General features: G+C 28.5%; 2 protein-coding genes and 1 non-coding gene across 4 annotated transcripts; all 3 read right to left on the bottom strand.

Annotated features, from left to right (window-relative positions):
* Nucleotides 1-4,062: 4,062 nt before the first annotated feature.
* Nucleotides 4,063-12,354, bottom strand: LOC100168762 (isovaleryl-CoA dehydrogenase, mitochondrial). 2 transcript variants are annotated; one of them, XM_008182976.3, is made up of 10 exons: nucleotides 12,234-12,322; nucleotides 11,971-12,129; nucleotides 8,129-8,218; nucleotides 6,632-6,853; nucleotides 6,281-6,442; nucleotides 5,946-6,108; nucleotides 5,165-5,258; nucleotides 4,965-5,055; nucleotides 4,452-4,620; nucleotides 4,063-4,370 (listed from the first exon to the last, which is right to left on the bottom strand). In XM_008182976.3, the coding sequence occupies exons 2-10, from the start codon at nucleotides 12,097-12,099 to the stop codon at nucleotides 4,237-4,239; spliced, it is 1,254 nt and encodes a 417-aa protein (XP_008181198.1). In that variant the 5' UTR covers nucleotides 12,100-12,129; nucleotides 12,234-12,322; the 3' UTR covers nucleotides 4,063-4,236. The 2 variants fall into 2 exon arrangements, with proteins under 2 accessions (XP_008181198.1, XP_001951793.2); XM_001951758.4 differs by having other exon boundaries at nucleotides 11,971-12,354.
* A 2,123-nt stretch (nucleotides 12,355-14,477) lies between these two features.
* On the bottom strand, nucleotides 14,478-19,343 carry LOC100571961. The gene is made up of 3 exons (XM_003243221.4): nucleotides 19,025-19,343; nucleotides 16,929-17,191; nucleotides 14,478-16,833 (listed from the first exon to the last, which is right to left on the bottom strand). The coding sequence occupies exons 1-3, from the start codon at nucleotides 19,054-19,056 to the stop codon at nucleotides 15,020-15,022; spliced, it is 2,109 nt and encodes a 702-aa protein (XP_003243269.3). The 5' UTR covers nucleotides 19,057-19,343; the 3' UTR covers nucleotides 14,478-15,019.
* A 3,440-nt stretch (nucleotides 19,344-22,783) lies between these two features.
* On the bottom strand, nucleotides 22,784-22,904 carry TRNAL-CAA. Its single transcript has 2 exons — nucleotides 22,867-22,904; nucleotides 22,784-22,829 (listed from the first exon to the last, which is right to left on the bottom strand). It is a non-coding gene; the product is annotated as a tRNA-Leu (tRNA).
* Between the last annotated feature and the right edge of the window lie 339 nt (nucleotides 22,905-23,243).

Raw genomic sequence — 23,243 nt, 5'->3', positions numbered from 1 at the left:
TGGAATTGTAGCACCTCATCAAAAAAAATTTCTTTATCCAAGTCATCGAGGAAATGATCCAATAAATTTGATGTATTCTTGATAATATCTGACTTTTTCATATTGTTTTTGAATAAAAAACTAAACTTTTTTTCTATTTCTAAGTAAGCACTATTTCTCTTTTTAAGTTCAAAAATTATCACAAATAAAATAATATGTATTAATAATAAAATTTTCTGACAATATGTATCATTCTTTTTTTTTAATTTTATGATTCTACAAAAAAAATATTCAATGCATTAAATTATTGAAATAATTACAAAATTTTAATATTCAAAAAATTACAAACTAGCAAAAAATATGAGGGCTGCTCCAAAATTGGGACCGGGTGACTAGTCACCCAAGTACCCCCCTAAATCAGGCCCTGATAGTGGGTGGGATAAAGTACTTACTTGTAAAGTTAGGTTAGCTTAAAATTTCAAAACTCAGTTAAAAAAAATATAATATATACTTATATTATTGGTACCTAGTGAAACCCATACTAACATTATCTATGTATAAAGATAATCAAGATCATTTATGTTATTGAGATAACTTTATTTTATATGAATACTTTAACAATTACTTCAATAGTCAATAGCTACCTACATCACTGTAACTATTACAGTGCCATATAAACTATCATTATTCTCAAATATAATAGCCAATAAGTACTCAAACTACTATATTTTTTTGATTTTCTATTATTTACAATTCTTTGCAATATCCAGTTTAAATGCAATGATTTATCATTGTTGTCAATTAATATAATTGGCCTCTGTCCTGTATAATAGTCAATACATAACAAAGGCATTTGCATGCACCTTAAACAATTTACACTGAATTTTCGATTTTAAAGCTAATACGAGTTACGGTCCGGTGGGTAAATAATTACGGCTATATGAAATCTCTAACCGCCAAGTTACATACAACTCAATAAAATAAATAATTAGTAATTACAAATGTCATTTCCACCATATTTTATATAATATTTAAAAATATTTAAAATCGTCTATAATAGCGTTATGAATTTATATAGGGGGTCTATAGCCTATTATATTTCTGGTACACAACATAATATACTCTAAAAATGTAACTAAAAAAAAAATACGGATTGGGGGAGGGGGGGGGCTAAAAATATTCCAGGGGGCCTATAGCCTATGTCTATAATATAATATGATCTACCTATATGTACATATACCCAACCGTAAAAATCTACATTTTTGTTAATTTGACTTGCGTGTATAATAAATAATAATATAGGTAATTTCACGTTTTGTGTGACTTATACCCATCTAAAAATTCGAATAATTTGACAAAGAAATCAAACAACTAAACAAGTACTTTATATTTACCCCAATTATATTCACTTCGGTTGATTTGTCATATAAAGTAAAAAACGCCCTTCTCCTTTAAAATCTATATAACATTACGAACGGCGCTTGAAACACGATCTTCCATCCCTTTCATAGTTAAAAACTAACATTTTCAAATTTTCGAATTTTTTTCTACAAAAATGTAACTCATCGATGCCTTAAATTTTCTAGCTTAGTTTTGAAATTCGCTCGGAAATCCTTCCATCGCAAAATTCGTAAAAAAGTAAAATATGTATGGAAATGGCCAGCAACAGGTCTTGACCACACCAACCAATAAACCAATCTTGTAGAACGACACGTAACAATACCATTGATTAAATACACATGTGTATTTAATCAATGCTAACACCAACGTGCTTAGCTCAATCTGTAGCCGCATCAGTGGTCGTGATTGCCGGACAAATAATGATGATAACTGATGAGTGTTGTTGTTCTAAAAAAAAAAATAGCCTATAATATTATGTCGGTGAATCGTGGATGAATTTTTGTATATTATAGGTTTCTACGTTCGTGCGTACCTACTCTTGTAAGTTATTAATATGATGTATAACAAATTGTAACAATGATATCTTTTAGTTTCTGTATAACAATGGGATACAATAATTTGCAAATCAATGTTACACGTTATATTAGTTGGCAAAATTTCACTTACAAATACCGTCTCTAAAATAACACGGAACCAGCTGCAGCAAAATGTTCAACAATATTCTTTTTACCTATGTGTTACAGATATTATTACCTAGGTGCCTAAAAATAATGTTGATTCTATTTCAATAATTTATTAATAATTAATATTATACTAGTTAATTATATATTATATTAACTCCTGAAGCATTTTGTTCAAGAAAAATAGATAAATTGGATTGCAATAATTACGCCATTATGTAAAAAATAAATAAAAGTAATAATAACGTTTATATACAAAATATATTTTAAAGGACATAAGAACACAGTGAACACCCTTGTTTATGTTTAACCCTATGGTCATTTATATAGGTATACGAGTATAAGTATATTATTTATAAGCGTAGAATTTATTTTTATGGTATTTTTAGGTTACTATAAGATCAATTTATGAGAATCCTTGTTTGAAATTGTTAGGATTTTTTTCAGAAATAAAAATTTTATAGTATTTATATAAATCGAAAAAAAGACTATTTACAATAAATGTTAATTGTTAAAAGCTATTAAAATATCCATTATTAATGTTTATTTGTTCATAATGATTTAATATTAGCAGTAATCGTGTTCCTCTAACAATTTGTTATTATTATTATTCTTAATTTAATTTACATTTATACTTTTGGCATTTATCCACAAGTGACCCTGGAATAATAATTTAATGATGAATTTAATTGTTAATATATTAATGGGAACATAAATTAAAATAAACTGCGATTTCCAGCTTCTATTCTTGTACTACAATATTATTTTATAATTTTATATTTTATTTTATGTTTTTAATGATTAATAATATGATTCCTATTTTATGTCAGACGGTTTGATCTAGCAACTGCTACGACCACTGTGCAATTTTTCAAATCATAAACAGTTTTGAAAACGTCCAGAAATAAGTACGTTTAAGACCGTAGTAAACAAACTTATACGCGTCAACAGTAGGTACCTACTGCAGGAGATGAAACCTACGGGTGCCCCATTCGAAATTCTGCAAAAAATACACCCACGTGTAGGTAACACACCTACAGTTCCAAAACATACAGTACCTCCCCCCTCCCAATGGCCTTAGTTGCCACGGGATAAAAATAAAAAAAAAAAAGTACTGGAGATGCTATACGTCCCTAAAATTCCAAAAATATTTTGTATTTTATGCAACACCATTATTAAGGACTAAAATAATGAATGAATATATATTTGTTATGTTCTTGTGTTTTAAGCTGCAGTTACAGAGATCCTAAACTAAGTGGGTACCCATAACTGTAAATAATTTAATAATGTGAAAATAAAACGTACCTGCTGCAAATGTGCAATCAAATATTATAGTATAATATGTAGATTGTAGATATTATACGTTTATACAGTATAATTTATACATACAATAATAATATAGTATACTGCAGCAGTGTTATGTGCAGTGGCGCAAATAGGGGGGAGGGGGGCTTGGGGGCTTAGCCCCCTCTAAATATAATAGTATACCATTCTTAAAAGTATGTACCTATAAATTATAATTTAAAAAAAAATGTATTGGGGCTTGAGTCCCCCCTCAACATTTTTCCTATTTGCGCCACTGGTTATGTGTAACCGTGTAGGTAGCCAGTTAAATACAGTATATATAATTTATTTTTATTGATCATGAAGCCCGGCGACTATGGCCATTAGCTGTTGGTTTTTTGTTTGTATAGGGGAAGAAATTGTAGGTTTGTAAATACGTGTGTTTTTTTTTGATTTGACAGATTTTTTGGTTGGCACCCGTATAGGCATCTGCCATGACCGGTTTGGGGATGGCGGCACTTCTCTCCGGACACCGTGACTTGCCCGAAGAAAAATGCCACCCGCGGCCGAGTTCGAACCGGCGCCGGTATGCGTCGCAACCGACGCCTTAATCCGTTCGGCCAATCCGTCCCCCACAGTATATATTTGGTACCTACCAATAGCGTATATATTCAGTTATAATATTATATCATTTTAAAATACACAAACAATAAAATCAAAATCACACAAATATGCATCATAATATCTGCACTGTAGTATACTAGTATTATAGGTATATAATGTACTAACTGGTACAGAGTATAATAATATTATACAAGAAAACCATTATAACGTGATCGATGATAGGGCCAACCGTTTAAACACCTTTTATTGAAAACATAACACGACCGTTTTAAGAGTATTCTTTGTTTAGCGATCTGCCAATAATTAGTCTTCTGATTTCACTGGTCCCTGCACCAATTTCGTACAGCTTGGCATCTCTCAGCAATCTGCCTGACGCGTAATCGTTTATATATCCGTTTCCACCTGTTATGTCAGTGGACAAATATATTACCTATGCTTAACGATACAACAAGGAAGGTAAAGCCGTTAAGGTATGACACTTACCTAGACATTGTATTGTGTCCAATGCCATTTTAACAGCGTTTTCAGCAGAAAAAAGTATCACTCCGGCACAGTCTTTGCTGCACACATGTCCTTTATCGCAAGCTCTACTTATGTTGTATAGATAATTCCTAGTGGCACTCAATGTTGTATACATATCAGCGATTTTAGCCTGAAATGTATTAGAGAAGGATATGAGTTGAGTAAATATAATATCTATATTTTTTGATGTTTTTTATGATATTATATTCTATTCGACCTATATAGTAATACTATATATAGAGTTATTATATAGGTACAGTAGTAGGTACTGCAGTATAGGCTTAGAAAGTCGTACAAAACATTATATAAACGGTTATTATTATATTTCAATATCTAAATGAAAGTCTAACAAATTTAAAGATAACCAAAGACCAAACATTTCACTATTCTATGGCAATTATCCGGTATAAATATTAAATTATTTATCTGACCTACCTGTTATAAACAATGTACGTAATATTTTTAAGCTATTACCTGAATTAATTGAAACTCTCCAATTTTAGTGTTGAACTGTTGTCTAGAATGAACGTAATCAAATGTCAGGTCTGCACACGCTTGCATTAATCTAAAATATAGACATTACAAAAATAACAACTGAATAATAGTTTATAATAGTGATTAATGATATAATCATTGATAATATATTTTTGATTATAAATTTTAACTCAACATACCCAACAGGCCCACCAGAAAGCACCATCCTTTCCAAGTCTAGTCCTGACATTAAGACGTATACGCCTTTATTTTCCTCACCTAATACATTTTCAACTGAAATAAACATAAAATAACACCTGCTTAAACAATCGTGTTTTATAGAATTCAACATGCGATGTATGAGCAGTTTTTGTGTTTCAATATTTTAAATTCCTAATCATAACTCACTTGACAATTAAAATATCGTAAAAAAACACAATAAGAACACAGATGAAGTTTCTACCTTTAAGTTTGTTAATATAGGTTAATTCACTCTAATATTTAAGTTAAAAACATTCAATTGGTTTCGCTGAACTCAAATTTAATAGGTAGTTTTATGTTTGTAACTTTATAAGACGGAGACTAATGACTATTAAGGATGATAGGTTAATATTATTGTACGTACAATACCAATACGCTTTAACTCGGTATAGGTAATAAGTATAATATGTGTGTTATAATTTACAGGATAAAACCAAAATAGTAACTAATATCAATACGAAATATGAAGAGAAATGCGGAAATTTTCTTTATCCAAAGACAGCAGTAAACTGGAGATTGAACCAATAGAATCCCTGCCAGCAGGATACGAATTAGACTGGCCAACCTGGAGACTCAGAGTAATAACTAATAGATAACTAACATTATTGTCAATTTGTAATACTTTTCAAAATTACAACAATATTTGAGTAACACCAGTGCATTATACATTGTATAAATTATTTCATGATTTATAACTTAAATCATATAAGTTATACTTACCAGGTACTTTGCAATCTTGGAAAATAAGTTCACAAGTGTTAGAACCTCTCATGCCAAGTTTATCGAGTTTTTGGCCAGTAGTGAACCCTTCATATGTTTTCTCAATTATAAACGCAGTAATACCATGCTGTTTTTTAGCGTCTGGATTCGTTCTAGCATACACCTATAGAAAAATATAATTTTTAATCGTAATTAATAATCATTATTATTATAAATTGTTTTGCATTTACATGTCATATACAATTAATATTATATACGTTTAAATTTGTTTTTTTAACATACAATTATATTTTCATATTAATTTTTATCATAACCGAATGAAAATGTATAGGTACCACTAGCACATCGGCGTCTGGTCCATTCGTGATCCAAAACTTACTACCATTTAGAATATAATGGGATCCTTTTCGTTCTGCTTTTAATTTCATAGAAACTACATCAGAACCAGAACCGTGTTCAGACATTGCCAGCGCTCCAACAGCTTCACCTCTGCATAACTGTAAGCCAAACCAAAAAATATTGTTTAAAATTATAAATTTATAATTATAATTAAAATAGCACGGAGCGTAGTTATATACGTATATTTTATGGCCAATAGCGTTATATTATTAATGCATTTGTACTAGAATTCTCGATTAAAGTTTAAAAATATATTTATAAATGTATTACATAATGGTAATACAAACCCGTGGTAAGTATTTGGCCTTTTGTTCTTGCGTACCGTTCAATCGAATTTGGTTCATGCACAGGTTAGTGTTGGCCGCGTAACTCAAGCCCACAGATCCGCTGGCTCTAGAAATCTCTTCCGTGGCAATGACATGGTCGGTATAGCTGCCTCCTGTACCTTCGTATTCTGTTGGAATGGTAATGCCCAGGAGACCTAGTGATCCCAGTTCCAGCCAGCATTTCTGTTAACAATTTTTAACGACCGACAAATAATTATCGTGTCATTATTATTATTATTATTATTATTATTTTAATTTCTATATGAACCTAGGTAATTAGGTAGTTATATAGACTATATTAAAAAGTTGTACGTATTATATAAAATAACTGAGTTACCTAATGGCTAATTCCTAAATTTTACATCATCTTGTTTCTTATGCAACATTTTTCTTACTTACCCGCCTAAATTAGCCCCTAAAAAAATCTTTTACACAAATACATAATTTTAATGGTTTTAATAAAATTACAATTAAATAAAAAATAAAATCTTTGTTTAGGAATTAGCATGTAGGTGTTGTCCGTCTTTATTAGTCTGGAAAAATATTTTAATTTAGGTATTTTGTTCACAAGACCTGAATATATGGACTTCGGTATATTATTATAATATTTTATATATTATTCGGTAGGTAATAACAATAGTAAGTCTGATTAGGTACCAAATTTGTTTTTATTTAATAACAATAGATATCCTTCAGAAAAAAGTCAAAGTATTACCTAATTATCTATTACCTACTATCCTTAATTTTATTTTTTTAAATTACCAAGTTTAAAATGTTTTTACTTAATAGTTAATACATACATAATATAATGCCCACATAAAACAGCCATTCAGAAAATATTTAAAATGCTTTTAAGATTTCAATTAAGTAATAAATAAACAGCGAAACTGTAAAACATTCGAACATATTGTATACTAGTACACGGAATATTGGCATTAGGTAGGTAATTAAATTACATATTACCTAGATTAAAATTAAGTTATTTAAAATAAACTGTTTAAAAACTCAAACAATTTATTATGTTTAAACTTTAAAACAAAAAATACAGTGTTTTTCAAAAATAAAAAAAATACACCAACTCTGCGGCCAGGGCCCAGTAGGTAGTTACCTTTATACCTATTATTTTTGGATATAAATTTAGGTAATATGATAATGTTTAATAATATCTAACAAACAACAACATTAATAAAATAATAAATTAATAATATTATAGTAACGTTCTATATACAGATTATACTCGTATAATATTATTATCTTATTTGTTACAATATGTTACATTGTTACCTACAACTTGTTCTAGATTAACAATTAACCGGAAAAATATTAATTTACTATAATATAATAATAATACGCATATATTTGTACCTACATTAATACCTTCTACAAAATAGGTAAGTATAGTCGGTATAGCTAATATTTTACTTTAATACTAATATCATGTAAATAGCAATAAATTACCCTTAGGTCATTGAACGTGTTTGTCTTGTCTATTTCAGCCGCTTTTGGTGCTATTTCTCTCTGCGCATAATCAAAAACGGTTTTCCGTAACTGAAAATCACCAAAATTAATTAAATTGAATGTCAACAATCTTGTATCTTGATTCTATGGTTATACTTATATACCTCAATATTAATATATCTCAATATGATAGCCTTATGTTTGCATTTTATATTATGTCTGTTCATATACTTATTAATTATCTTGTATTCTTGTAAGTATTGCTCATGTTTTTGCAAATTCTTAAATTCTAATAGCCAATAGGTATAGGTTTATTGATGAATATTATGAGTTTTAAAATTTATTTTATGATAGATATTGATCTCTAGTCTCTACATAAAGTCAACAATACGAACTCCTAATCAATAATCTATTAATAGATTTGTTCTTTATAGGTATTATAATATAATTCATAATTGTTAATAGCCTATATATTATTATTTTACAATAAAATCACTTATAAATTATTTCAGACTATAATAAACTTGGATCTACCTCATTATTTTATAAGTGATATTATAATTTTAAAATGTATAGTAGGTTGAAGGTATTATCGTTAATTATAAATACTATTTATTAATAAATTATAATCAATGGTATCATCTATAGAATTTTAATTAATTAAGTATAAAATATATTCCTTTTTTTTATACATATAGGTACCTTGGTAGGTATTATAGGTAATATTACTTTTCAGGGAAGAGGTTATATTGACATGACAATTTAATTTGTCATGGTTATTGATAAATTATTATAATAAATTCAACATTTTATGAAGTCTTTTATTTAAAGAATACTATTCTTTAGGATTAGGTGTGCTTGATTTGGAGAATGACGTGCAATGGCGCAACTAGAGCTGAAATGTTTGGGGGGGGCTGAAGCCCCCCACTGACATTACATGAAAAGTAACCCGTGGGGGGGTGATGTCCCCACACCCCAATATTTGTTCACTTAAAAATATAAAAAAATCATACAAACTAAATGAATTATTTATTTACTCAAGTATTTAATTAGGTACACTTATTTTTTAATATTTATATTATAATTTTCAAACATTAACAATAATATTTTTTGCTTAATACCTTTATACTATAATATATCCCCGAAATAAAATATTACGTTTCCCAATAATATTTCAACGGTATGTAAATCATAATTATTATTAGAAGTAGATTTTACAAGTTTTACTTAATATAGGTAGATACAATATTTAAAAGATTATAAAATAAAAATATTTCGAGTGATCGATATATCAATTAATGAAATGAATAATTATTAAACAAATAGTTAATGAATGTATTATGTTTTCGAATTGAAAACTCCAACGATTATTTCGAAGCATACTTTTGTACTTGGAAAAACTTCTTTCCACGTCACAAGATACAATTGGTGCATATTTAAAACTCGATAAATCTTCAACTGACAGTTCTTCGTCTTCATCGCATTCAGTTACCTCGCCGTTGATTATACCATCGATTTTTTTTATTGTAGAATATCCATGATTTTTTGATAACACATTTGTAAATTTAGATCTAGCGAATTCTATTCCTAGCCCTCCTTCTTCGAATTTAATTTTAATATTTTCTATGAGCAATAAACTATTTCTTAAAGTAACATTCGATTTCTCTAGTTTTGTTATTGTATCTATTAAACACTGAAAGTGTGTTGTAATAACGGCGAGCTCATTTTTTAACTCTTTATTATGAAAAACACTACGCGCGTTTTCAATACACTTCACTTCATTTTGGTTTAAAGCGTTAATAACACATTTTACCTCATTGAAATATTTCCCATAATAAATTGCTGCTTCAAGCCATGTAGGTACCCCAACGAGTTAAAATTGGTTGTGGAGGTAAACTCAAATTGGGATACATTTCTTTGAAAATATTTACACGTGAAGTTGCTTTTAAAAATATCTTTTTAGTATTTGAAATTAATCGATCGACATTTTGATATTTTTCTCTTATGACTTCAGCTACTCTGTGTAGTCTATGAGCCATGCACGTTACATGAATTATTTAGGGTAAAATACTTTAAGAGCTTCGCCAGATTTAACTATGTACGGAGCAGCATCTGTTATATTCAACAATACTTTTTCATCAAATATTTTTTCGGGCCATAAAATGCTCATGGAGTCATTAAATAATTGGGAAATTGTTTGAAAATTTACCTTTTGTAATTGCTCAACCGTTAAAACAATTTGTTTTGTACATTCTTTAGATGATAATTTCCCAATTATGACACTAGCAACATATCATCTCTGTACATCAATTGTCTTATCGATGGAAACCCAAATTGGACTGTTCCCTATTTCATTCCTAATTTTACATAAAACTTCATCATAGCATAAAGGTGAATAGTTCTTTCGGAGGGTAGATTCATCTGGTAATTTGAGTTTTAGATATTTTTCAAAAAAAAATTTAAACTGTGGATTGTTTAATTTAAAAAGTGAAATATCGTTAGTCAGTAGGTATCTTTACAGACCTAAATTCTATGAATTGTAGAATATGCAACATTTATGCAACTATCAATAAATATGCAATAAATATGCATTTTCATTCAAATATGCAAAAAAAAAATTAAACCATAGAATCTACACATTACGATACGTCGACATTTATAATCAAAATTATTCTAGGTGAATTGTAGAAGAACATGCATTTGCATATAAATCCGGGCCCTACTAATCAGTAATCTTTTAAAAGAACTATTATTAACATATTATGTTGTTTCACATCATGATATAAAACAAAACAATATTATTGTTAATTTTTGAATATTATTTATTGTATATTAATTGTTTTAACGAAAAGTATACCTATATTATATAAGTATAATAATAATATTATAATAATATGTTTGTAATTAAATATTAATAATGCAATAATTACACTAATTACGTTTTAAAAATGCCACGTGGTTGTCAGCAATATTGTAGACTAGAGGGTTATTTTTCCTAGGATCGGGAATTTTTTTCAAGGGATTTTTATTTCACTTTTACCTATCTCTACGTTACAGTTCAGTGCATAGGTATACTGTAAAATTATGTGTAATAATCTTACCAAATACAAAATAATTTATATCATACCGACATAAATTGTTTTCTTAAAATGAATATAAGCATACAGCTTATGGTATTTACCATAATACCATATTTGTTATAGGCCATATATAAAAAAAGAGTTTAAATAAAAATTAAAAAAATTAAATAATTACAATTTTTCCAAAGTTACAGTTTTCTTACAGTTCGATTTTTAAAGATTTGTTAATATCTAGGAAAGAATTGAATATTTTTTTTTTGAGGGAGCTATTACAAGTTTTGGGGTGCTAAGCCCTCCCAGCCCTCCACCCCTTAGTTGTGCTTATGAATTGACGTGGAAGGACAGAGTGTACCTTATTATTTTTTTAAATAAGTCAATTAAAAATTGATATCTTTGGATAGGTAGGTACGACATTTTTGTATATCGTTGCATCAATTACATCCCCCTTTTATTATTCGTCCAATTCAAGCACGGTATTTAGGTTAGGTTAGGTTAGGTATTTAATTATTCCTATAGGAATCTAAAATTTAGACGTGTTAAAATCTGTAATTACGTACTGAGACTTAAAGTTTAGAATAACAGTTGTAACTTGTAAGCACGTTTATTATTAGGTATGGTTATTAATTATTTTGCAGTTGAATACACCTCTGACTCCTGAGTTGCGACATTATCAGATTAGCACCAATAGCAACTACAGTCTGCATTTATTTTGCTGTGCCTACAGGAATGTCGACTGATTGAAAATAAATATTTTCTACTTACCTGAATTTGCTCATCGTTGAGGTTAAACAAAATATCGTCGATTGGATAGTGCGACAGAAACCGACGTGCTATTGTTCGATGACAAAAGCTTGTGAGAAATAAACTACCAATGCGAACTGAACTATTCATATTTTCGGGGTTTTAATGCGTGTAGGCAAGCTTATAAAAAATGTAAAAAATATAATTAATCACATGTAGGTATGTAAAATGCGTATATTATATGATTTAGAGGCGTATTATAATAAATTTATTATTAAACATACATCGGGCATGTCCTATAGATTATTGAAACTGAAAGTGTTTGCCTACACTCTACGGTGAAATATTAATCATTATACAGTTAATAAGGCCAACCCATGACTGTAGTAGCCAATAAATGGAAGTAGAATAGGTAATAAAGTACAAACTGATGACTAACGATTAATACACGTGATCTATATAACCGAATACCTACCGATTATATAATTGAATAACATGTTTGTTTTAATTTGTACATGCAATAGATAAGTATTGTAATAAATGACACGCAGAGGCGGAAATCATAATATACCTATCAAACAGTTCTTACCTTAAATTACATGAAAATAGCAAATTACTATTTTATAGTGTTGGGATATTACTCGTTAGGAAACTGATAAAGGTGTTATTTATTTCTTATGAGGTTATTATAGGTTATTTGGATAATAGTAAATCATAATCAAAACACATCACTTACATATATAATTGAACACTAATAAGCAAACCAAAACATTTTAAATAAATAGTTGCAAAATATACCTATATTGCCATATTGGTTTTATTTAGTATAATTTTAGATTCTGAATGGAACGATGAATGTATTGATTTTACAATGATGTATTTTTTATTTTTTATTTTTTTTTTGTGGCAATAAAACTGCTTTGATTTTGGAGAAGGTATAGGAGTAGGTACAGTATCTTGTTCGATGGGAAATCTAGTTGGTGCATTCGGGAGGTCAAATTTTAAAATTCCCAATAGTGTTCAAAAGCGCCGGGAAAAATAAAATAAAAATTAAGGAAAAACGGTAATTTTTACGAGAAAATTGATTTTGGTTTTTGGTGTAACTTTATAACAAATGACCGTAGATACATTTATATTTCCATTTTCTATGCATGATAAAATTTTGATTTTTTTTTTATCTGTTAAGGAACATTTTATTTCCAATTTTATTAGTCTTTTTTTCTACGAATATCAATAAAACTTTATTTGTTGGGTAAAAACCTTGAAAATGCAATACAAGCCTCCTACTATATTGTTACAATGACATTTGAAAAATATTAAAAATCCTTAGTCACAGTTTTTATTTATAAGCATTTAAAGTTCAAATCTTGAAAAAATACGGAAAAAATACAAAAATTAGCAAATTATTTTGAATTGAAAATTCATAAAAATTATTCTTTTTAAATCTAAGATTTGAAAATGTAATTCAAGATTTCTCATAAGTTTATCTACCTTTATCAAAAAAAAAAAAAATGTCTACAAGCAAATCAAATTAAATTTTTATGAGCGTTTGAAATTTATATTTTTATAATATTGGATATTCACTCGATTTCTCATGAGGTTTTGTTATTTTATTGTTATTCAAAAACGAATAACTGCAGATGCATGACAATTTTACTGAATGTTTATATTTTCATTTTCTATACACCATAAAATATTTTGACTCTTTTTGAACTGTTTACGGACATTGTCAGTTTTTTTTTCTATAAATATCAATAAAATTGTATTTGTTGTTTAAAAAAGTGGGAAATTTTAATGAGACTCCTGATATATATTGTTACAACAGCAGTTGAAAAATATTAAAAATACATACGCACACGTTTTTTTTTTAAGCTTTTAAAGTTCGAATTTTGACAAAATTTATCAAATTTAAAATTTAATAACTATTTTGTAGTTAAAAATTTATAAAATGTTCAACTTTCATAGCTAAGGATTTAAAATTTAAAACAAGGTTCCATGTAAATAGGATATATAAAATACTTTATTCACAATAATATCATTAAATATACTTAGTTATATGATAGGCTGACTAACCGTTTTCGCTCAGAATCGTTTTTCTTATAGAATTATATTATATCACTGAATTCAAATTTAACACCATCCATTACAGTGACCTGCTTGTAACCTACTGTATGTCTGTATAGCAGGGCGACATCCACTAATATTTTTTTGTTGATTATTTGCGAACACTTTTTCAAAAGTTTCAAGTAGGCAGTATTCAAGTAGGTAGTATTCAAGTTTAGTTTCAAGTAGGCCTTTGCATTTTAAGTCTATCAGTTGATAGATAACTAAATATTTTGAAGAAAATCTTTCTTTAATTTTCTTATTAGTTCTACCTAAAAAATAACTGACATATGTAGAATAAATATTTATAAGTGCCAAGTTAACAGAGTTCCTATTAGAATGGTTTATTACATTTATAAATGTAAATTATCTAACACTATTTTTTATTGATTTAAATATAAATACTTTGATTAGAACCAATAGATAAAACTTTTTTATTTATATTTGACAAACAAAGTTTTATAATTTTTTTTTATGGTTACACACAGGTTATATTAAAACATACATTTAGTTTAAAGTATAACATAATTTAAAAAGCATTTTATGTTCATAACACTACAAGTCTTTGATTCATATTTTATTCATCTAAATAATGTTCTTATAAAGTAGGTAGTTTATATAATAATGAGATGAGATTACTTAAATAATACATAGTATTTAGTTTAGTTATGCATAATTTGTTATTAAAAAGTTGGTACTACACAAATATATTAAAATACTATATCTATGCTACAAGAAAACGCAACAAATTATGACTATAATACGGTTTTAAAATTAGGTATTTACAAAGAAATATTGTTATTTGTTTATAACACACAAGACATTAAAGACATAAATTACAAAGGAAAAAGGGAACACTTATCATTTAAAAGCATCTATGAAAGATTAGTCAAATCATTTATACCATTAATTTGATAAAATCAATAATAGTGCTTAATAAATAATGATACTCGGTAATTTATAGTAATTAATCATCCTTCCAATTGTCGGTATTTTTTGCTTTAGTAACACTATTTTCTACTCTACTTAATGACACACTGATTTTTCTAAGCATTTCTTCATCATTGACAAAATCTATATTGCCAAGAATTCGTTTTAATTTTAACAAAATATTATTTTTCATATCTTCAGCATCTAGTTTTTCTTCTTTTATTTGTTCGTCCACATCAATTAGTGACCTTTTGTTAAAGATGCCTAACATATGAACATGTTCACATATAGTAGTTTCTCCTCGACTGCATGAACATTCATAAATATGGGCACAGATATTGTAACATGCTTGACACTTGACTATGCAATCAATGATTTTACAAAACTTTCGAGTAATTGTCACATAACCATTATTTGTACCATCTTCTAGTGTAACTCGCCACTTATTATTAGAGAGGGGAAAAATAAGTTTAGATGGATAACACATTGCGTTTTTGTGATTATTGGAAATTTTAATATTGATTTCTTCAATTTTTGTTTTTCTATTTTTCTGAATTTCTAAGAGAGCTGAAAAAAAAATGTGCATATTTTTTGACAAATTTGGAGTAAAATGTTTTTTGTTTTCACATAGTACTATCATTTGGTTATAAACAGTGTTAATGTTTATCATTTGATTTAAGTTAAGTGAATCTTTTAAATAACAGAAAGCCCACATATCTGCTCTACTAGCAAACATCTGATCAAAAAATATTCCAAATGATTTTGTTTCATTATTCATCTTAAGGTTATTATTAATATAATTTATAATTTCTTCTTTCATACTTTCATCAGATCCATTAAAAAATGAACATATTTTATCATAAATTTCATGCTGTAAATCTTGATTTTCAATATCATTTTGAAGCTTCTCTATTATTTGATTATCAATATACCTTTGGTTAATAACATGCTTAACTGGTGACATAATTGAGCACCAACTTTCATACAAGTCGTAGTTATCATCAGTGATTAAAGCTTTAGCATAAATAGAGCCCATTTTATTAAAAATGATGTTTAAAAAAAATGATTGATAAATTTTACTATCATTGCACATCATGAAACATACTGGTAGCATCACATTAAATTCATCACACACATACAATACAGTCAAAAATAACTGAGCACGAACCATACTCATTTCAGTCACCATGAATATTCCATCAGTTCCAAATTTATTTATCCAATTGTACTGATTTTGAGTCATAAATATTAACATAACATCATTAGGTTCTAAGTGTTCACATTGTACATTATTGGGCTTATAAAACAATATAGGATTATCAGGAGTACGTTGTAATTTCAGAATCCACCTATCTGTGCTGAGATCATTAATTGTCCTTTGTTTTAAATAATCGGGATGCCTAATTCCTAATTTACGTTCAATATTCTTAATATCTTTTCTATTTAACATATGAACACGTCCCAGCGAATCTGATGCCTTGGCACGAGCAGCGTTGATGACAAAGTCTGGATGATCTCCTCGTTGAATTAATTCAGTAATTTCTTCTCGTTCACGTTTGGTCATTCTCAAATGTTCAGATGATATGTCATGACCATAGTGTGTAGCACATAATAATATTTCAACAGAGCCATCTTTGTTTTTGACTTCTTTAATAGATGCTGTACATAATCCTTTTGCTTTAACTGGAGTACTTCGCTTTCGCACTCCTTTAGACTTACTAGTGAAGTATGTAGACCGATTACAGTAGTAATAAGAAAGTTTTTTACCATCCTGAAGAGTCTTGCAACCAGTAACACGGACGTAACGACTATTATTTTCTTGTTCAAAGTCTTCTTTCCATGTTAGAAATTCTGAAAATGTATTTATTATTATGTTAAATATACAAATCTTAGACGACAAAGCAGATTATAAGTTTATATACATTATTCATAGTATAATGTCTTACCATCTTCTGAAGTGAATTTCAAACTGCGTATGTCAAAATCAATACAATGGTCAAATTTTAAATGACTAATAAAGAGCTGTTTATTGTAAAATTTACATTTGCATCCTTTTTCCATACATTGTAGATCAGTGCATTTTCTAGGTCTTTTTGTTATAAAACCTGATTCAGTTTTATTTCCATTGTGCATAGAATCAAGATGGTTTTTCATACTTGTTTTATTACGAAACACAAATCCACAAAGAGCACATTCCACAGTAGGATACCTAGAAAACATTAAAATAATAATGTACATTTGTTTATGGTTATGACTATTATACTGATGGCTAACTTTTTTAATGACTCAATAACCATAGTTACTTTTAATTTAAATTTTGAACTACATACTATATATTATACAAACTATAATTATTATAATAATATAATGTACAATGTATCTGAATAACTTTCAATCGATTGTAGATTTTAATTAAAAAAATATTCCAATGTTAAATTATCAATAATTTACTTATAAAAAAACATCATTAAAAGACCTTCAATAAATTTGGCACCAACTAAAAATTATGCACCTGGTTTGTATTTATTATGAAATGTGATATTAAAGTAAAAGTTAACTATTCAAACATAATACATTTTAATATGAAAATTAATACACTTTATTACACAAAATAAAAATAAAAATATTTAAAACATAAATTGTGTGAACACAACATTATAACAATAACAAATATCCAGGACTAGATTGGCCCGGCGAGTTACCGAGTGAAACTCGATGGGTCGCGACATTTTTGGGCCGTTCAAGTCATGAGGGGCCGCTGACTAAAAATATGTTGAGGATTAAAAGTTGAAGAAATGGAGACTATAAAGAAAAAACTATGCAGGGAATAAGAACTGCCAGTTTATAAGTGGCCCGGTAAAGTACGGTAAACTTGGTGGGCCGAATTTGTCCAATCCGGTCCTACAAATATAGTGGCGTGTCGAAGGTATTATTTTGGAGCAATTGCTCCTTCAAAATTGTTGGTTGGTGGGTGGTCTCCCTGCCACAAAATACCTAGCCACCTAGGTGACCATAGATATATCGTAGAAATATCATATCCAATTATACAAATTGTTACAAAAGTATGCATATTTTGTAAATTTTTAATTTAAACTTTTTTGCTGAGTTGGAAATGCCGTTATGAACATCAAGGGGGTGGGTAGGTGGGTGGGTACCTTGTATACATTTTTATCCTTAGTCCTTACCAAAAATGAGTTCAACACGCCACTGTAGCAAATATCTAATAACGTTTTAAATAATAAAACAATGTAATGTTGTAAAATAAGGTATATACACAATTTAAAAGGAGAGCAAGAATTGGCTATAGAAATACGACATAGTGGTTCCTTTAAACTATATTATCTTGTTGAGGAGGTAAGAAGTAAAATAGAAACTGTGTTTCGGTAAAAATGGGTAGGAACTTTGAAAGCAAATTTGTTAGTAGGTCAGGATCAACTTGGAAGAGAATCATCTTTGCAAGTAGTAGTTAAACTAAAACACTGAGGTTAATTACCTGTATTTATATATTAAAATTTATCTTTTAAAAAGATATAGGGAACTGAATAAAATGTTTAACTACTGCACATATAAATATTGATTAATTATTATAAGTAAAATAGGATTATACTTTAAAGTTGACACTTTTCATACTTATGTTTTAAATGTATATAGTACACATGTATTCCAATATTACATTAAAATTGCATGTTAGACATACCAACTCCATTTAAATTCAATAAACCTTAAAACTACAACGCTAATCTGACCAAAAAAATGTTTAACAAACCGAAATACTTTAATTCAATTACTTACCTATATATATTGTGTCTAACAAGTCAACAATATTTAACTAGACTCAGGGGCAGACTGGAAATGCGGGGATCACCCTAGCCAGTCCACCCCTGACTAGACTGTATGTGTCGTTACAAAATTAATATTAACTCATAAAATGGTAACATATTGTGATTACATTTAGCGTTTTGCAGACAAAGTGAAAAAAATAATTGTTTATATTTATAGACATAATAGTTAACTACTTAAGTTTTGTTTTCTGTTAACTTACTTTTTAATGTTTTCATAATCAATGGTCACCATAATGGCAATAACAATGAACAACAATTTTCAATAATTTGAATTTGTTATAATGTTAGCAGTAATAATATACATCAGAACGTATAAATCATAGTCATTGACTACAGGACTGTTCAATTTTAAATCCTCTATAAAAACCAACCGTGCCATGCAATTATCGAACACACCAAGTATCTAATTTACACTTTGCACTCTTTCTCATAAACTTTTGATACGACTATACGAGAAAAAGTAAACATAAACAGACAACAACTTTGTTATCACCTTAAACAATAATAAATAACGACTAGACGGTGATTGTTATATTCTGTGGTGATAGCAATAACTGTTATTCTGTGATAGCACAGATCAATAGTGATAACCATGAACTAAGAAGATGTATATTAATATATAATGTTTATCTTCTTAGCTCATGGTGATAACATCATGAAGACTCACGGTTTAAGATAGTCTATCTTAAACCGTGTGAAGACTACAAGAAAACTCACAGATAATAGAAGATTTTCTATTCTTCTACTATCTGCATTGGGTGCTACTCCTATATTTGCACCACGATTTAAGATATACCGGTTACTCGACGAAACTTATATTTTGGTGCGCTTAAAATTAACGATCTTGTCATAGCAAGAATAACAGTTAGCGCTTTTGCATTATAGTGATTTCTCTTGGTACTACAAAATATTATATTATATTATATAATATTATGTATTGGAGCGCTAGTAGTTATTCTCACATAGTTGATCAGCTGTTAGAAATCAACATTTAAGCGCACCACTTTTGTTGTGTATGTACATAGGGCCGTTGAGTAACCACTAACCTGTATATCTTAAATCGTGATTTGCACATTTGCACAAAAAGATAAAATAATAATTATATAATGATAGACGAATTTTATTATAATATACAGTGGACGTATTTTTAATATTAAAATATTAAAATATTTATTGATCCTCGAAACCCCCAATCCTAAAATCCTGGCTACACCACTGAGGCACTGACACGGATTAATATAGGTGCTATATAGTATATCATAGCATATTATAGTACCAATATTAATCCGTGGGCACTGAGTAGAACGGTATATGCTAGCTATATACTAATCATACTAAACTCAGTAACTAGTATAATGCACTAATGATTAGGTATAACATAGAGCTAGTATCAGTGGCGGATTTAAGGGTTCAAATAAAATCGGCAATCCATATAAGAGGGGGCTCGTTCAAAATGTATCGGTAACATACTTACGAAATTGTGGGATTTTACTAACCTAATCTTATCTAACAATGGTAAATAATATACTAACACTGCAGTTTACACCATATTATTGTAAATTTATTTTATTTTTTTTGTGATAAAATTTAAAAAAAAATTAAACATATTAAGTGGGCTTCCGCCTCCGTACATACTACGAGGGGCGTATGTCAATTGCGCCGAAATTACCTTTTTACCTGTAAAAAATCTATCGATTGCGCCGCGTATCAACTCCGCCGAACTTTTTTATATATTGATTCCGCCGGCTATCGACTCCCCCGAACTTTTTTACATATTGATTCCACCGGTTATCAATTACGCCGAACTCTTAAAAGGCTCATGTTTGCTAATATATAGCAAACATTTTTGGCGATTATATAAATAAAAAAATTGATAGATTCACTTATATAAAACTAGCATCAAATCATTATTTTAAAAATTGGCCATATTGTATATTTTTATTACTTTAATTTTTATTTTTTTACCATACCATGCGGCATGTACAATACCTATATTATATTTTAATTATTATTATTATTAATTAATTATTTAAAAATATGACAATCTTACTTCATTTTGTAAAACTAGATATACTAAATATATAAGTTATATTATTTTAGGATTTTAATACATATTATTATCCGTTATGGACGACAATGTTTGAATTGTTTTTCGAAATGTTTTTATTTAAATAAAACTTACTTTATACTAAGTGTACCCTAACCTATACTGTTAATTTAAAAAAAAATTCTGTATAATATAATACTTTGGTTATTGTTTAATAAACAGTCGGCGGAATCAACATGAATAAATAACTGGCGGAATCGATAATCGGCGGAATCAATATAAATAAATAACCGGCGGAATCAATATAAACAAAAATTCGGGGAATTGATATTGAAACGGCGGAGTCGATAAAACCCCACTAGGAGAGGGATTCTGTTGGCATTTGACGACTAAAGTATTAAACGACCGTCAAGTCCGCCACTGGCTAATTTATAAATTATAAGCGTTTTAAAACAGTAAAATATACATTTAATTTTGAAAATATTGATAAAATATACAATATTAAATTGCCAATTTCAGTACAGCAATAATAATTAATATAAAATTTCAAATTTGAATGTATTGTAATGTTGTGCGCTGCAATGGCGGATACGAGGGTGGGGGGGGACTAAGGGGCATTCGCCCACCCCCTCGGGCTTGGATGATTTCTAGATCCGCTACTGATACGCTGGATGTAATTTTTTATTTCAGGCATTTTTGCACATTTTTCGTTAAAATACACATATTTACCATTATCTATCTATAGTATTATACAGTATCGGCATGCAGTAGGTATATTGTTATATAAGTATTCTTTATTTAGTTATAATTTTTCAGTATTTTTGGGATTTCTTTGTCGTCAATTTTGCATTAATTTATAGACTTATAGCCCGATTATAGGTAGTTATGATATAGCATATAGGTAAATTAATGACGAACGGCAGGTACAAGCCCGGAATAAGGGGGGGGATCAAGGGGGGGCCATGGTCCCCGGGCCTCGATAGTTAGAATTTATATAGGGGCCTCAAATTTGTCCATTAATTTTTTCATTATAGGCTATAAAACTGTATAAATCACCTAAAAAAAAATCGATGATTATTTAGGAAAAAAGCTTGTAAATTATAATTTATAAATAAAATGATACATTATTCATCATTTATTGCTATGTACCTAATAACTATTTATATATTTATTATAACAGGTGCCTAATATTAAATAATGTATTATACATTATTATTTTTTTATTTTTGTACAGGGACCTCATTTAAAACTTTAGCCCCTGGGCCTCAAAATGTCTTAATTCGGGCTTGGATAGGTACCGTTGCGTCGGTACCTTCAAACTTTTTCATACAATTTTAAATTTTGTATGGGATTGATAGGGGTAGAAAATGTATTTTTTAAAAGCGTACCTACTTAATATCATTTAAAATACAAGTTTTTTTTAGAAGGGGGTCTCCTAAATAAAATAATTTTTTTAATATTAACAGAAATTACGCTTGTGCACGTTCTTTAACTCACTATATTGTTATGAAATAAACTATAAATAAATATTATTTTTTGCACTTCAGGTTTTGAATGTTTTGATTTAATCGCGGTGATGATTATGTGTAATATTTTATGCTTACAAAGTTTCGACTACCGACGTCAGAGGTTTCTTCCGGTTCCAGAAATGGCAGGTTAGGTAAATACTAAATATATTATATTATGTTTCAATGTCGATGGTTGATCATTGTTTATTTTTTTTATTTTTTATTTAAAGTCAATTCCTAATAAAATTAACAATGAAGTTACCAAAATGTGTCTACTCAAGTACCTATAATATATAAAAACAATTACCTACATTAATATATTAGATTAATTGAATATTATTATTTAATATTTATTATGACGCCAATTAATAAAAAAAAGTGGTTTTTAAAAAATGCAAAAAATTTGTCAGAAGTGGGATTCGAACCCACGCCCTCAGATGAGGACCAGAACGCTCAAATCAAGCCTGCATTGCAGGCCAAGGTAAACCTTGAGTCTGGCGCCTTAGACCGCTCGGCCATCCTGACATGTTGTGTAACGTTAAAATTTGAACTATCTGTATGAACACATCTGTATAGTAATAGTTAATAACTTGTTTATTTGAACTACCTACCTAACATTTATATTTATTTGACATTTTCATTCGTGTATTTTTAGTTCGTGTTTATAAAAAATATTGCTCATTTGAGTTTACTATTTACAAAAGTTGTTAATAATTTAATATTTTAATTATTAATTAAAAATGTTAGCTTAGTCACAGCCCCTATTTTTCAAAAAAATTCGTACTACACATTTCTTTACAACTATTAACTAGGTATTAAAGTTGTTTGTGCCGGTTTTTATTTAATTTTCTGAAATTTTATACA

Source organism: Acyrthosiphon pisum, chromosome A1 (genome assembly GCF_005508785.2).
Source record: "Acyrthosiphon pisum isolate AL4f chromosome A1, pea_aphid_22Mar2018_4r6ur, whole genome shotgun sequence".
Taxonomy (NCBI): domain Eukaryota; kingdom Metazoa; phylum Arthropoda; class Insecta; order Hemiptera; family Aphididae; genus Acyrthosiphon; species Acyrthosiphon pisum.
Note: the sequence above shows the minus strand (reverse complement) of the source record. Positions and strands in the feature narration are given on the sequence as shown.